Source organism: Tachysurus vachellii, chromosome 2 (genome assembly GCF_030014155.1).
Source record: "Tachysurus vachellii isolate PV-2020 chromosome 2, HZAU_Pvac_v1, whole genome shotgun sequence".
NCBI classification, from domain to species: domain Eukaryota; kingdom Metazoa; phylum Chordata; class Actinopteri; order Siluriformes; family Bagridae; genus Tachysurus; species Tachysurus vachellii.
In genome coordinates, this window is record NC_083461.1 from 18,382,279 (window position 1) to 18,400,373 (window position 18,095).

At 39.4% G+C, this 18,095-nt stretch overlaps 1 protein-coding gene across 1 annotated transcript; it reads left to right on the plus strand.

Annotated features, from left to right (window-relative positions):
* Window positions 1-1,382: 1,382 nt before the first annotated feature.
* On the plus strand, window positions 1,383-14,680 carry gsg1l2b (gsg1-like 2b). The gene is made up of 5 exons (XM_060890809.1): window positions 1,383-1,882; window positions 4,253-4,300; window positions 5,525-5,677; window positions 14,128-14,239; window positions 14,315-14,680. Exons 1-5 carry the CDS (start codon window positions 1,582-1,584, stop codon window positions 14,592-14,594), a joined length of 894 nt encoding a protein of 297 aa, XP_060746792.1. The 5' UTR covers window positions 1,383-1,581; the 3' UTR covers window positions 14,595-14,680.
* The last annotated feature ends 3,415 nt before the right edge of the window (window positions 14,681-18,095 follow it).

Sequence of the window (18,095 nt, forward strand, 5' to 3'; positions counted from 1 at the left end):
GGGATTCAGACTCATCTCTCAGCAATGGGGTGAACATTTTATTGTCTAACAAGTTTTTTTTTTTCAATCCGATTTTAATCCACTCCTTGATTAAAGCAAACACTGAGCCAATTGAAATCATTAATTTAAAATAAGTTTGACTTTAAACACAAATACCACTGCATCACAGAGCACCATGCATGCATACACATTGACATTTAAGGGTAATTTAGCATTGCTGATCCATCAACCTGATGTTTTTTTTTGGGATGTGAAAAGGACATCAAGGAGCTCAGATGAAACCCATACAGACACAGATAGTAAGCCAAACTCACGATGAACTGGTACCCACTTGCTGCATAATTTGTCATATAAAGGGGATTTGTTACCCAGAAATATTTTCTTTTACCATGAAAAATTTGTCAATTTTAGTAACCACTTTAGGAGTCACAGAAAATCCAGTGCCCAGCCTGGGCATCTCTCTCTCTCTCTCTCTCTCTCTCTCTCTCTCTCTCTCCCTCTTTCCCTCTGTCTCTGACACACACATAGACACAGACCTAGGGGCAATGTAGAGTCACCAGAGCACCTACAAGCCAGTTGGTGACAGGTGGAAAGAAACTGGAGCGAAACTCAGAGCCCAGGAGTTGTCAAGTGGCAGCACTACCCACTACACCACTGTGCCAACTGGTGCATTTTTTTTTTCTTTTTTTTTTCATTCATTGTGTTAACCAATAAAAAGTATCTGTGGTGTAGAGAGAACTTTATGCTTATGTCTCCATGTCTATCATTAAGTGTGTTATCAAACTGAATGATTTTTTTTATTTCCCATTAGCCATGAAGTGACAAACCAATGCGTGATGAATATTTGGGTGAAATCAAGCACAACTTAAATGTTTGATTTGTCTGTATGTTTGTTTGTTTGTTTACTCTTGTGTGCTTGCGGAAATAATTGCAAAATGACGTGGGGAAAGAATGTAGCAGCAAATCTAAAGGATGTATTTAAAAACACTCACTGTGTGGAGAGATAGTGTGCGGTTTAGGACGCAGCCAATGGAAGAGTGAAATGGGAGGGAGCCGAAAGTGCAAAGAAACCTCTCTCTCTCTCTCTCTCACTCACTCTCCTTCTCTCTCTCTCTCTCTCTCTCTCTCTCTCTCTCACTCACTCTCCTTCTCTCTCTTTCTCTCTCTCACACACACACACTCTCTCTCTCTCTCTCACTCTCCTTCTTTCACTCTCTCTCTCTCCTTCTCTCTCCTTACTCCCCCTTCCCCACTCTCTCTCCCCCTCTCACTCTCTATCTCTTTCTTTCCCCCCCTTCTCTCTCTCCCCCTCCCAGTCTCTCTCTCACTCCCTCCCTCTCCTTTCCTCTCTCTCTCCTGACAGCATCTCTTCAGGTCTGTGAATGGCAGGACGAGGGCAGGACGAGGGCAGGACGGAGAGTCTCACACAATAACCTTTAGGACGCCCTACAGGAGGGAAAACAAGACTTCTGAGTATGTAATTATCCCCGTAGCGGTTTTTCAGCGGATATCCGGGACGTCACGCAAATAATAGTAAGAAATAAAATAAAATAAATTGTTCCCTCCTGCCGCGCGTGCGTTATGGAGCGGCGGCGGCGGGCGTCTCTGGCGCTCGCGCTCAACTTGGTGGCGCTGCTGCTGGCCGGGTGCGCGCTCAGCACGAGCTACTGGTGCGCGGGGAACCGAAAAGTACTGAAGCCGTTTTGCACCGGGCCGCTGCCTCCAGCCCACAGGCACGCGCACTGCATCCGATACAACAGCTCGAGCGCTAACGACAGCCGCCAGGTGCAGTACGTGTGGGAGACCGGAGAGGACAAGTTTGTCCTGAGGAAGTTCCACAGCGGTATCTGGCTGTCCTGCGAGCAGAATATTGACCTGAGTGGTAAGAACAGCTTTGTCTTCGTCCCACATCTGTACATCAACATCTGTATGCATTTATAGCACTTCTGTTATCTTATTATATATATTATATATATGTTTATCATATATGTTTAATTTTATATGTTTATTATATATGTTTATTATATATGTTTATCATATATGTTTAATTTTATATGTTTATTATATATGTTTATTCCTAGGCGCTGCTTTACCTTACAATAAAGCCACTCTATTATCTTTGACTCAGCTCTGATACCCTCAAAGATGCAGCTTTTATACCTTTAGTTTGCATCTTTACCTAAAAATATGCATATAGGGTTACAAAAAAATAAGAATAAAGTCAAATCATGTCATTTAACTACTTATGAATGCACTGTATCTCCACATTTACAGGTGAAAGCTCCATACATGTACATGAGATAAAGCTGTCACACCGTTACGTACCCTTTTTTATGGAAGAGCGTAATGTCTATTAATGTCTATCTACTAAGCACCTTTAATCCATGACTCAACTTGAGTCAGACTGTTAAGACTGATATGATGTCATAGTTTAGTAATTAGTTGTTAGTTGTTCTAGTTAGTAGTTCTTTATTTTTGGCTCCAACATTTTAATTAACATATGGGTTATGTCATAGCATATCCACAGAGGATTATATTATTATATATAATACTGATGACACTGCAACTTGCTTTGATTGTGAAAGGAATTGTATTATAAACATTGATCAATTTTAAACATTAACAAGCGAGTGTTTTGCGGTCATTGCTTCAGTGGCGTTCGTGGTCACAAAGTTACCCAACGATGTCATGGACTAATTTGCATCTTAGGTAAAATCCTTGTGTTATTTTGCATATCAGAAAGTGTTACGTGAAGAAGGAAGATTTTATGTGGACACTCGAATAGACAGACATCATAAATTAGTTTAGAAATACAAATGATTTCTTTGGAATCTCAAACATGAAATAGTGTCAAAAAATGAAACCAAGATCAAATTACAATGTATAGAAATTAAGTTGAAAAAAAAAAAACAATTAGAATTTTTTTGGAAAAATATAAAGTTGTAACAACCTAGATGAAGAAGCTTGCATATTCCTAAACTAATACATTGTTAAAGCACCATCTCGGGTAAGGTCAGCATCTATCAGTGTTGCATGTCATAACTTGGCAATATTTTCCTACTCTTTCTTGCAGCAACATTCTTAAAATAACAGATTTTTAGTTGGATTATGGTCTGAGCTCTGGCTAGTTCATTCAGAAACATTGAGCTTGTATGCATATTTTGGGTCATTGTTGTGCTGAAAGGTAAAATTCTTTTCATCTTTAGCATACTATCAGATAGCTGTAAGTATTGCACTAAAATCGACTGATATTTGTCACAATTTGTGATTCCCAGTTCAGGCTAAAGAAAAGCAGTCCCAAATCCTGATGCCGCTGCCACCATGATGCACAGTATTATTGATGATCCTGTGGTGACTTTTTTGCACCAAGCATACTGGTGGAATTTGTGATTGGTTGTTACAACGGTGATCAGTGATTGGTTGTTGGGAACAATCATGATTAATGATTGGTTGTTGGAAGAAAATAGGAACAGTTTTTGTTAGATACAATGGAGATCAATGATTGGCTTTTGAAAGCACTGGAGACCAATGATTCTTTTTTTCTTTTATAACATTAGAGATCAGTGATTGGTTGTTAGGAACAATTGTGATCAGTGATTGATCGTTGGGAGGAAAAGTGCTGGGACTTGTTGTTGGAAACACAGTGATTATTGAGAACTGTTCAGGTTGTTAGATATCACAAAAGTGCTGATAAAAGCACAACTCAGTCAGACTTTACACCCTTGTGGTGAGTTGATCTGCTCCCTCAGCTCATATAAGCAGCATCTGTGATGTGAGTTGGAGAGCTTTGCTGAGTATTGGACTGTTGCTAACATCTGCTCATTTTATTTGTCACTTGACTCTTCTTCGAAATAATGTCATAATAATATATAATAATAATAAATAATGTTCTAAAAAAAAAAAAAAAAAAAAAAATAGACCACAGAATTGAGCTTATCAGTGAAGGGAGGATTGTATTGTGTATTGTGTTTGAATTTAAAAATGTAATATCACTAGCTCCAACTACCTTCCACACAAAGTACTGCTTTAACCACTTTAGTTACTGCTTCGTCACGAAGGTAATTATAAAGATTAGAACAGTATTTCTGGTTGGATTTGTGGTTTTGTAATAACATTGGTGTGAAATGTATTGTACTCTCCTCTGCTAATCGAGACAAAAATGTTAACACGTTCGGTCTTCAGGGTAACGACATGTACGCACGAGTGATTTTATATTAACTGGCCATTAAAACTATACTGTTTCTGTTAACAGGTGAGAACTGCAGAAGTTTCATAAGTATTCCCCCTCCACATGAGAGAGGTAAGTCCTTATTGTTTGATTTCTGCAGTTCTTTATGAATATGCAAACATATGACATATTATGTCTAATATACTACTTTCATTTTTAGTTCATTTACAGTTATCATCTCTCCTCTGTCAAAACTTTTCACATGTTTGACAATCTGCTTTCTGCTTGTCCTTGATTTGACCTTTGGGTTGTAATGCAGGGCTTTTAACATATAACTATATTATTTTTATGCATTTAGTTACACTATGTTACCTGGTAACATAAATTCAAGACCACATTGCTCTGGGTTACAGTAGATCATTTATTTTCTATATATAGTTCACCCAGTAGAAATCTGTACTTCACAAGTGGCAGAACAAAATTTTCATCAGATAATAACATAGTGGTGTTGTCGTGGGAGCTTACAGAACATTAAATAATAAAATAAATGATGAAAAAGAAGGAGAACATATATATTTTTAGCTCAACTTATTTACATGTACTGGAAAAGCATGTTGGTGTTCTGTTTCTTTTCCAGAAGTTGTTTTTGGATTTTAAAAAAAAAATCCTCCGGTCCTCTAGGGGTGGATAAAATTATGCAGATATGTATACTTCACACTAGCAAGAAACATCTATCCCTTGTAGTTTGTTACTTGTGAATGCTTTGTGAGTTTTTTTACCCAAAATTTAAAAGAATCTTTTTTTCTTTTTTCTTACAATTTTTAACACAAATATTGGAATCAATAGTGTTATTTATATATGTTAGGTTTTGTACTGCGTTTTCTGGTGGAGTAGCAAAGCAAGCTAACTGTCTTAGATACGAACATTCACCAGGAGCATGAACAAATTTATCTGTAAACACTTTATCAGGTTTAAGGGGTTGTACTGTATATGACAAGATAAGATATGATGAGAACGGATGTCTGGTAAGAACTAAAATTGTGACTGTTGTGAAGTTGTGAGACCATATGCACCATACAACTTGGCAAATATCAGGCAAAATTCAGATTTTTATAACAGAATTAAGAAAAACTCCATTTACTCTGGTTTTCAGGGTGTCTCTGAAATCATGAAGGGGTGTTGAACTTCACTTCCCATCAACCCTAACACATCAATTGTTTCACTCACATCCTTGCCTGTGTCTTGTTTCAACATTTGCATCACTATATAAGTTCCTGTTTTTTAACGCCTTATTATCAAGATTTAGTTGTTGTTGTGTTTGTGTGTTTCCATATGTTGTCTCTCTGTCTCCTCCAGGGGTCTTATGGCTGTGCATCGTTGCAGAATGTCTGTACATCCTTCTCCTTGCCACTGGTGGAATCCTCATGTCTATCGAAGTCTGCCAATTTGGGAACGTCATAGATGGACTCAAACTCAACGCCTTTGCCTCCATATTCACCGTCTTGTCAGGTAACCACGCTGATTTGTTTGAACAGTATTCATCAGTGCGATCGTGCGATTTGTTTCAAAACGCTGCATGCCCAAGCCTCATCAAGATTCAAAATGTCACGTTTTGCATATCTCTGTGATCACACGGCTGTCTGTGGGGACGGCTTGGTGTGTTAACAAGCGCGAGCGGGAGCAGCAGGATGCTGTTCAGATCTCATGTTGGAACTTTGGCCATGTCGATGACACTTCTCTCAGAGGATGGCACTGTTTGTGGTCTGAGGAGAATGACAGATTTAGATGTTTGTGCTGCAGAAGGCTGGCCTTTGCTTTTTCTGTAGACTAGGCATCTAAACCGTGATCCTGCATTCAGATAGCATATAAAAGACCTCTGTGAGAATCTCTTTATACAATCCCTTGCCAAACTTTGCCTTTTTAGGCATTTGAAGCTTTAAATTAAAGGTTTTATGGTAATACATTTCTGACATGTTTTAGACACTCTTATATAGTACAACTTACATTTATACAACTGAGCAGGTCAGGGTTAAGATCCTTGCTCAAGGGCCCAGCAATGGCAGCTTGGTGGTCCTGGGATTTGAACTAACAGTCATCTGATCAGAAAGCCACCATTGAACAAAAAATGAATGCAACCTAAAGTAAATGTACTCACTGAAATATAAACATTACCATTCAACATGTGCACATACCTGCTCAGAGAAGGTTCTTCTTTAATTGAAAATTTTTTAAAGACATTTCAAGACTATTAAACAACATATATGTAACTGTGCTATGAACAAGATAAGTGTTGAAAAAAATCAAGCTATTTTTATATGAATTCTTAACAAAATTTTAACAGTATTCCTGATGAAGCTTTGCCCACTTATGAACCAGCTTCATGAGGGAGCCAAAACATCAAGTTCATTTTGTCATGTTTCATTCCTTATACATGGACAGTTTCATCCTGGCATCTTGGCAGCATAATGATGTATTTCATTCTTTTAATCCTAAACTAGCTGAACATATACATCTCATGCTCATAACGCGTAGCACTCAGCCATACAAGCTAAATCCTTATTATAAATCCTCATGTTTGTTTCTCTTGAATCAGTTGCATTACACACTACTATATATTATCGGCTTATTTAGATCTACAGCATAATGTTTTTGTTTGTTTTTTGTTTTTTTGTCAAGTCTGCAGTATCACTTGTTACATTGCTGTGTAACTTGTAGCTGAACATAACATGAAGAAGCCTCAGTTTATTATTGTTCTTATTGTTATTATTGATGAATAGGGTCTGTTTATCTGTCTTTTCTTATGGCGAACGAATTTTGTTACACTGTTTTTTATTTATTTGGGCCGATGTAATGAAATCCTCCCAGACTAAATTTCACACCCTGCTGGAAGGACAGATTTATTCATTAATCAATAAGACAATCTGATCTGAAAGAGAGAAAGTAATTGATAAAGCTAGAGTGTGAGTCAGAGGAAGGTTGATAGCAGGGATATAATATGGAAGATATACATGGAAAACATTGCTGTAATGCAGAGATAAGAGCATTTTGTCACATCTACATTACAGCACATTGAAATTCTTTCTTCCTTTCTTCCAACTTTGGAGATTGGGGTCAGAGCACAGATTCAGCCATGATACAGCGGCCTGGAGCAGAGGGGGTTAAGGGCCTTGCTCAAGGGCCCAACAGTGGCAGCTTTGCAGTGCTGGGGCTTTAACCCTAATTCTCCAGTCAACAACCCAGAACCTTAACTGCTTGTGCCACCGATCACCTACAATATCACATGCTACAGTCTTTACCATGTGCTTGAATGGATCGCCCTTCTGTGCGAATGTCACCAGAACCATTTGTATAATGTCACGCTACCACAAGTAGATGCTTTGTTCTCTCAAAAGCGTTGTGTTAGAATTGTTTGCGGTGAACTGTGCAGTTAGTTTAGGAGTATAATGTTTGGGTTTGCCAACACTGTTTACAAACACATCACTAATGTAAATTATACTGTATGTTAATTAGTAGAATAAGTTAACACGGGGGGCACGGTGGCTTAGTGGTTAGCACGTTCGCCTCACACCTCCAGGGTCGGGGTTCGATTCCCGCCTCCACCTTGTGTGTGTGGAGTTTGCATGTTCTCCCCGTGCCTTGGGGGTTTCCTCCGGGTACTCCGGTTTCCTCCCCCGGTCCAAGACATGCATGGTAGGTTGATTGGCATCTCTGGAAAATTGTCCCTAGTGTGTGATTGCGTGAGTGAATGAGAGTGTGTGTGTGCCCTGCGATGGGTTGGCACTCCGTCCAGGGTGTATCCTGCCTTGATGCCCGATGACGCCTGAGATAGGCACAGGCTCCCCGTGACCCGAGGTAGTTCGGATAAGCGGTAGACAATGAATGAATGAAAGTTAACACGATGATGATACATTACTCACCATTATAAAAGGGGTATATGTATAAAAATTAGTGAAAGCCTATCCAGCATACCAATATGTGGTACCAATATGTGTGCCTCCTATTCTAGCTCTAGCCTTTGCTTTGCTCTTATAATAAGCTCCAATCTTTTCGGAAGGCTTATGAAGCGTAGCTATGGGGATTTGCCAATTCAACCATAAAAGCATTAATGAGGTTAGGCACTGACTGAGGTCTGGGGTTCAGTTGGTGTTCCAGTTCATCCCAAAGGTGCCTGGAGGGGTTGAGGTCAGGGCTCTGTGCAGGACACTTCAGTTCTTCCACTCCAAACTCAGTGATCTTACAAAATGGCATTGTTAAGCTGGAACAGGTTTTGGCCTCATAGTTCCAGTATTAGGAAATTCATGTCCTAAACAATTTTGTGCTTCCAAATTTGTGAAAAACAAATTAGAATAGTTCCACATATGGGGCCATGTAGTGTATGTGTATTTGTGTTTTTGCAAATTCACTATTAGATATATTTAGTATGAAAAAAGACCGGTGCTCAATAATTATCTATCAAGAATGAAAAATGTTCAGTCATTTCTGCTTCTCTAGCTCTAGCTTCTCTTTTTGTATGCAGTGGATAGATAGTAGTGCTTCATGTAGATAGATTGCACTGCATCGTTTGCTTTTGACACAAGTTATTTAGAAGATGAACACCAAATGACCTAATGTGTTTGACTTTGTGTGTCCTGTATTCCTTACACTGTGCAGCACTTACTGAGGTCCATCAGGGCAGACGACTGAGTCTCAAAAACATTTGTGCTCTGATTCCCTTAAGAAGCGCCGCAAAAGTAAATAAGAGATAAACAATTCTATTTATTATACCAAATTTTACATCAGGTCCCTAGCACCCTTTTAACTGGAAGAGCCTTTAATGATTACATATTGGTGCACTGAATATTTGAGAACTTGGATGTTTAGTTAAGTGGATATTTACATTGTTTAAATATGTAGTTGGAGTAAAGGGAGAAGAGGGAGAAGAGGTGACTCTGGAAGGGCCTTGAATTTCAGCCATTTTCTAATGGGGTCTCATGTGTTTATGTGGTTTAACACTGTCCCCTAATGGCAACCTGCAGTCATGTCAACATGGCAGACGATTGGGAAAAATGCCAAAGATGCCAAAGAGAGACAGATGTATGTTGTAGGTAATATAAGAGAAAATGACAGCTAGAGAAATTGAAATTAAATAATAATACATAAAATCAGATAATGTCAATTGATAGTGTCAGTATTTGCCATTGATTTTTTTTTATGTTAGACGTTAATATAGTATTAAACAGTATGCACGTGGCACATAGATTTCAGAAATTAGTGCAAAAAAATTTTTTAATAAATTATAGTAAAACCAAGGTATTTTTTCCCTAAATAACAGTTAGGTGACAATATACATACACACATATATATATAACTTTTTGGAAAAAAATTTATATATTTTACATGATATATTATTATATAACTATATCTCTATACTTATGTACGCATTAACTTATTTTATACTAAAAATACTCATGTATTTAAGGGAGCAGGTGAAGTTTAGCCATCTTGAAATGTCTTCAAGTCAAGTCAAAAAGCTTTTATTGTCATTTCAACCATATATAGCTGTTGCAGTACACTGTGAAATGAGACAATGATTCTCCAGGACCATGGCGCTACATAAAACCAAAGACATGGCTAAGGACTTAAGTAAGTAAACTGTGCAACCTGGTGCAAACAGTGCAGGACAAGACAAACAAAACAGGCAAGACAGTGTAGGGCAAAAGACAAAAGGACAGTGCAGGACAAAAGACAGTGCAAACAAAAAATTACAAGGCAATACAAAAAAGATAATACACAAAAGACAATAAACAGAAACAGCACCGACCAGTGTAAATACTGTATGTTCTACAATATTGTGTGCAGTAATACTATAAAGAACACAGTTTCATAGCAGCAGGTACCTGAGATAATGTAAAGAATTGTGCAAACGACTGAAATGTTAGACAGTATGTGCAAAGAGCAAAAAAGTGTGCAAAAACAGCATGTAAACAGGTTGATGGATGGAAACAGCATGTAAACATATTGATGGAAATATATTGGAAGTGTGTGTATTTGGTGTAGGTCTGTGCAGTCCATACAGATGATGTGCGTGTGTATGTTGTGCTCAGAACAGATCAGTTCAGTTATTTAGGAGTCTTATGGCTTGTGGAAAGAAACTGTTACACAGTCTGGTTGTGAGGGCTCGAATGCTTCGGTACCTTTTCCCAGACGGCAGTAGGGTGAAGAGTGATGTGAGGGGTGTGTGGGGTCATCCATGCTGTTGGCTTTGCTGATGCAGCGTATGGTGTAAATGTCCATGATAGAGGAAAGAGAGAAATGATCTTCTCAGCTGTCCTCACTTTCCGCTGCAGGGTCTTGTGATCCGAGATGGTACAGTTCCCAAACCAGACAGTGATGCAGCTGCTCAGAATGCTCTCAATGGTCCCTCTGTAAAAAGTATTCAGGGGGGGGGGGGGGGATGTGCCTTTCTCAGCCTTCGTAAGAAGTAGAGACACTGCTGGGCTTTCTTGGTGATGGAGCTGGTGTTGAGTGACCAGGTGAAGTTCTCTGCTAGATGAACACCAAGAAATTTGGTGCTCTTGACGATCTCTACAGATGATCCGTCGATGTTCCGTTGAGAGTGGTCGCTCTGTGCTCTTCTGAAGTCAACAACCATCTCTTTAGTTTTATCAACATTCAGAGACAGGTTGTTGGGCCTACACCAGGTAGTTACCCACCACTATCGTGTCATTGACGAACTTGATGATATGGTTCGATCTGTGCATTGCTGCACAGTCGTGAGTCAGCAAGGTGAACAGCAGTGGAATGAGCATGCAGCCCTGAGGGGCTCCAGTGTTCAGTGTGGTGGTGGTGGAGATGCTGTTCCCGATCCGGACTGACTGAGGTCTCCCAGTCAGGAAGTCCAGGATCCAGTTGCAGAAGGAGGTGTTTAGTCCCAGCAGGCTCAGCTTCTCAATCAGGTGCTGAGGGATGATTGTATTGAATGCTGAACTAAAGTCTATGAACAGCATTCGTACATAAGTGTCTTTATTGTCCAGGTGGGTGAGGGCTAAATGAAGGACTGTGGCAATGGCATCGTCCATGGAGCGGTTTGGACAATACCCAGTGGTAACTGGGTCTTAATGTGCCTCATGACAAGCTTCTTGAAGCACTTCATAACAATGGGTGTGAGTGTGACGGGACGATAGTCATTGAGGCAGGACACTGTAGACTTCTTTGGGACAGGGACGATGGTGGTTGTCTTGAGGCACGTAGGAACAACAGCGCTGCTCAGGGAAATGTTGAAGATGTCAGTGAAGACATCCGCTATCTGTTCTGCGCATTCCCTGAGCACCCTGCCAGGAATGTTGTCTAGTCCAGCAGCCTTCTGTGGGTTAACTCTGCATAGAGTTGCACGTCGGCCATGGACAGACAGAGTACCTGGTCATTGGGGGGAGGGATGGTCTTCCTTGCCGCTACATTGTTTTGCACCTCAAACCGAGCATTGAAGTCGTTCAGCGCATCTGGGATCGCTATCACAAGCAGGTGAAGCTGTCTTGTATTTCGTGATCGCCTGTATTCCCTGCCACATGCGCTGTCCTGGAAGTGGCTGTGGGTTGTCTGGGCGTGTGCGCGCCTTGCCTCTCTGATGGCTCGGGACAGTTTGGTCCTTGCTGTTCTTAAGGCCGCCCCGTCCCCTGTTCTGAAGACTAGGTCTCTAGTCTTCAGCAGCGCACGCATGTTAGCAGTCATCCACAGCTTCTGGTTGGAGCGTGTAGTGATGGTCTTGGAGACGGTCATGTCATCAATGCACTTGCCGATGTAGTTTTTCACTGATGCCGTGTACTCCTCCATCGGGGTGAACATTCTGTAGATTGCTATTAGCTCACTTAGCGCCTCTTTAGCATTAGCACCTCTTTAGCATTAGCACTGGGGGGAGGTAAACTCCGACAATGTAAACAGTGGCGAATTCCCGTAGTAAATAATATGGCATGCATCTAACAGTCACAAACTCCACTGATGATGAGCAGTAACTAGAAACTAGAAAGGGTTTGTTTTTAGCCTATAGCATGGACACCCGCCCGCTTACCTCGCTTCCGCTTACTCGCGCAGCGCTTTCGGCCTCCCCTCTCCCGGTCTCCGGTATCAGGCGACACTGAGGACTGGAGGCCTGGTCTCTCCACAGCAAGCAGAGGTCGCAAAGCCTTTCAAGTACATCAATTGAATAAAAAGGGTTTTCGCATATCCCAAGTTATTATTATGAGCCCTGGGGTCAGAGCGCAGGGTCAGTCATTGTGGTCACCCCTGATGTCTCAGCAGCTTGTGGGCTCAAACCCTAACCTTCTGATCAGTAACCCAGCGCCTTGACCTATGGACCGTCACGTCCTCACAATGTAATGTCTTACATTGTTTTGCTGCTTACCTCAAGCTCAATCTTTTCCTGTAATGTCTAATAAAGTCAGAAAGGCTTTTTTAAGGGAATCATCGTCTGCCTTGATGTAAAACATTTCTCATTTACTTTACTTAGGGTTGTGTGTGTGTTCCATCTTCAGTTTAGACTCCAAGCTTTCAGTATGGCTTTAATAAAGAGACTGAGATGGTCACTTTACAGCTTTGATTTTGCGAAACAGTTTCTGTGTTGATTTGAAGCTAGTTAAATATTAAATAAGTTTAGTTAAATATCTAGTTGAAAGCGTCATCTATGGCCAATTCTGAACCTGGAAAAGGCATTCAGGTATCGGGATGAAATCGGTACCTCTGGCCACAAAACAGCTCTGAAAACTGTATCAATGGTCCACCTCTATGTTTTATCAGCTGCTTTTCTTTGTATCCCTGTTTTGCCATTAAACCTACTAATGGTGTGACCAAAAAGGTTGATTTTGGTCTCAGTTTGCAATAACACATAATATCTAACACATATCTGGCAGCGTGATCTAGGAATGCTCTCGGTAATTATTTCTTTTAAGCAATTTATTGTTATGAAAGTGGAGTTTCAAAGCTGATTTTGCAAGAATTTAAGTGTGCAATCCTAAAACTAATATTTGTGCTTTTTTTCTCTTCTTGTCCTTCCTCCTGACTCGAAAAGAAAGCACACTCATGGGTCTAATCGTGCTGAATTGTTGTAACTGCTAATGTGTTTTTTTATATCTGTTACATGATTTGTGCAGCTCAGCACTTCCACAATAGTTGGAAGTTCTCGGTTTGTTTGTTTTTTTCATACGACAATGATGATTTATGATGAATTATAGATTTTACAACCTTATTTTTATACTCCAGGAAACAGAATTGTGAGAAAATTTCTCTCAATAATCTGTTTGATCATTAGTTTGCATTGACATGATTTTGTGATAATATACTAATATACATAATAATATAATACACTTTAATATATAAGACTACTCCTACTAACTCATTGCTTGAATGGACAATTATGAAATTATCGCATGTCATTTAAGGCCATACTTCTTGAGAACTTTGTATATCATATATTTTGTTATATATACAAATATTTGTTATATATACAAAATATCTTTAATATCTTTGAAACATTCCGAGAGGAATTTTCTTATTTCACAAGACATAAATATCCTGTAGGACCACTTCTACAAGACTTTTTTTTTAATGGGATCCATTTGGGTTCCAATTCAGAGATAAAAGATTCAGAGATAAAAGAGATTTTAGGAGATAAAAGATATTTCATCTTTTATCTTTTTTCAAAACTCCAAACGCACCCTCTGTAATTTCCAATAACTTTCCAATAACATTTGTTTCAATAAAATACAAATAAAAGCAGAGTTGTAGTAAGATTTCAAAAAGATGGTACCAATAGAAATCACATTTTCAATAGAAATCATATAAGATTCTACAGGACAAACTGGAGTTTGGACAATTGGACATGTTGACAGGGGTTTTGGTGCATTGCATACTTACTATAATTTGCTTTTATTTATTTATTTATTTATTTATTTATTTCCACATAATGTATTTTGGGTGTTATTCTGCAGGTCTTCTTGGCATGGTAGCACACATGATGTACACAACAGCTTTTCAGCTCACTGTAAGTCTGGGCCCTGAGGACTGGAAACCCCAAAGCTGGGATTACAGCTGGTCTTACATGTAAGTATCTTTTGTGTTACGCTTTTATTTCCTGGCTGCGATACGTTCTGAGTATCTGTGTGTTCTTTTTTGCAGGTTGGCCTGGGGATCTTTCACAGCCTGCATGGCCTCCTCGGTGACCACCATCAACAGATACACAAAGACGATCCTGGAGTTCAAGCACAAGCGGAGGAACATGGAGAAAAACCTGAAGATCAAGCAGCAGCTCCTGGAGCTGGATTGCCCAGAGCAGATGTGGGACATGTATATCAGCTCTGTGCCCAGCACGGCCGAGGAGCTGCTGGAGCTGTCCAGTCCGAGCCGTAAGCTGTCCAACCATGACATGGGTGATCAGCAGGGGGAGGAGTACTGCTGAGGCTAGCGTTTCACCTTGCTGTGTGGAAATTCCATGTTATAAAAATATTTTTGCGAATGTGTTAAACTGGTGGTGAAATATATTTGCAAATGGCATTGGAAATCACAGCATTAGCCTGCTGTCCCGCTGGCGGGATGACCTTCTCATTGTCTTTAGAGTGTTACTGCATCAGTTTTTTTTGCGATAGTCCGATTTGTTTCCTGTAAAATGTTATACTGTAAGGTATTTGTAAACTTAAGAACTATTTGTTGCTTCCTTCCATCAAAAAGCTTTGAAAAGTCTGCTAGTCCACCACACCGTACATAGATTAGGATTGTTTTTATCTTTCAACTTGTAGCATCACAGCCAATCGGAGCATATTGTCAGAAGAACGAATCTAGTAATTAGTTGCGTGGCAGTGAATCTGACCTTCTAGTGAATGATACAATCTGCCTGCAGTGTCCAGCGAGGTTCAGCACCTTAATCGTAGGGCACAATGTTCACCAAATTCAGGGCAAAAACATCCAGATTTTCAACAGTATAAACATTTCTTTACACGTTTTCATCCCTAATCGTAGTCTAGCCCGAATGTGAACAGTCCTCCTTTCCCACTGATATACAGTATATAAAACATATCCTCCAGCTAAGGAATCTGTTGCCTTCTGGTGATTTTATGCATTTGTGCTGTTTATAAATGAGGCGCAAGAACAGGCCTTTGATTTTCTAAACTAAACCTCCCCTGCCATATTGTATGAACCGCTGCTGCTTGGCACTGTCACGTGCTCTTAATGAACTAAGTCTGGCCTCAGATTACACTGAGGGCTTCGAGCCAGGGCAGACTATTATCTGGCTTCTCTACTGAATTTAATCAATGACTATATATGCTGACTGTTCTTTACGTACTGTGTTGTAACGTTGGCTGAAGGTGATGCTGTGGTTGTTAGTTTAATATTCATGTATCGATGTTATATCCAGGCAAGTGACAAATTAAAGGAAAAAAAAACAATACAAAGTGATTTATCATGGTGTTCAGTGATTATTAGATACCAGGACTGCTTCAGAACACCATGGCACCGATACTACAAGGAATTTCTGTAATAGTACTGGAAGAAGGAACATTTTTAGAGATATTCTTTCAAATTTCCCCAAATTCCAGTCCAAAATTGTGTCCAAGAACACAAAATCTGTGTTTTTGTGGGTGGCTATGAAGGACAGAGCATACACACTTTTTCATACTCATCAAATCATCCTGTGAGCCCTTGTGTAATGGAGATGGGGTGGAACAAAAATGAGAAAAATGTTAGAGAAATGTTAGGAAAAAGGTCATTGATTTGAGGAACTTTGTATTCATTTACAGTGACACTTCATAACAGAGCCAATGTTTCCTTTAAATTGTCACCAGTCTATATAAGACCCACAAGTACATCATCTTGTGTAAAATAGTTTTTACAACATTTGCCAAATGATTATTTAATATTGTGTCGTCTGTGGGGTTTTGTTTTTGTCTGGTTTTTGTTGTCAGTTTACTAGTCCTGGATCTTCTGGTTTTCACATTGGTTTGTGATCCTGATCATGATTCTGTTAAACCACAGCATGCTCAGTACAAAATATCTATTTACACTAAATTTGCTGGGTTTATAACTCCTATGTGTGTCAGATTTGTTTAGTAACACAGGCTTTATATCAGTGTCGTGACTATTTTTCTACACTGACTGAGGATGGTAGATATTTATTTGTATTTAATATTACTTCATGTGAAAAATTAATGCTTTAGATTGAGTGCAGTCATTTTATTTCAGTAAAAATGTGGCTCTGCAAAGCTTTAATATAAGTATATTATATCAAGCCATGCTCTCTGAGTGGGAGGGACCGGAGTTACACTCTCCCCTGTCAATCAAAGGGACACGAGCCAATCATGGGTGTCTGTGAACTCAAAAATCTGTGGTGGCTGGATGGTGTATCACAGGAAGCATCACATTCCCCTTGCTTGTAGATTGTAGATGTGATAGAAACTGGCTTGTGAGTGCGATTTTGGTAATGAACAAATAGGTGAGAAAATAGTAACCAGTGTACCATGTAAAAATAAACGTTTTAAAACTGTTTGGAATCTGAAAGTTCCAAAGTTCATCCTGAGGGTTCAAATAGAGAAGGAAATTCCCCCGGGTTTTTCCACCATGCTATCACTGTTATCATGTACAGAGACTTGAATATAAATTGAAATGATGCAATAAAGTCTGCGTAATTACATTCCCAAAACGATTCAGATGTTGAGAAGTCTGTGACACCAAAACAAAACAAAAAGCAAAGTGCAAAATAAAAATGTAGTCAATATGAATAAGTCAGGATGTGTGTGTGTGTGTGTGTGTGTGTGTGTGTTTGTGAGGTTACAGCAGAGCTTATTTCTTTATTTATATCTCCTTACTTTAGCTTAATTTTGTCCTAATGTACTTGAACTTCCACTTTATTGGGAACACGTTACACCTTGTATACACAAGATCAGGCAGTGTTTCAGTCTTCACATGTCCAGTTTGGGTGAGTCTGTGTCCATTGGAGCTTCTGATTGCTGTCCTTGACTGACAGAACTTGATGTGCTCTCATGTATCCCATCATTTTCACACGTTTCCTAGCAACAAGGTTTGACATATTGTGCAGTCTGAGATATTTTTCCGCTCAGTACAGTACAGTTGTTTTTGACGTATGTGATTATTTGATATACAGTGCTTTCGCTGTCAGCTCGATCGAGTCAAGTCGTCCTCTTTTACGCCCTCTCGTCTGATTTCACAGAATTGTCACGCGATGCATGTTTTTTGTTGTTTTTGTTATTTTATTTATTTATTTATTTTTTAACTTTCGAGTAAAAATCCCAGGAACAGTTTTGAAAATACTAAAATATTCAAATCCACAAATTTGAAGCTCTTGAACTGAATCTGCATGATATTGTGCATTGTGCTGCTGATTGGATCACTGCATCAACGAGCTGGTGTACAGGTGTTCCTAATAAAGTGACCAGTGCATGTGCTGTATGTTAGCTTTCCTTTTGTAATTCTGGAATAGGTTTTGTTTATTGCACACGTTTTCCTTAACAGTTCATGGACCATAAAAGGGGACCAAAGGCGATAAATCCTTAAATGGCCACAAGATGGCACTGTGTTAATGTTTTTGTCATGCTGTCGACTGTATGCACTAAGATGACCCAGTGTCCATTTTTGCTTATTATTTACTTCTTATTTATATCTCATTGTACAACTGTGCTACATGTGCTCTTTGACCAGAAGGACGTTTAAAATTCACAATGGACCAAAAGTGTTTTTTGCAAGGAGTAAGAATAAAGAATAAGAATAAATAATGACCGAAGTTCAGGATGCGTTGTGTCGGTGTGGCCCTGTTAATTTAATTTGCTTACACTCACACACTATTCATAAAAAATTTATTTCCCCATGTGTTTGTGGTTTCGAAATTGCATAACAAATGAACACATCCGTTTGAAAATAACTGAACAGGCTTTCTTAAAATTTGTGCAAA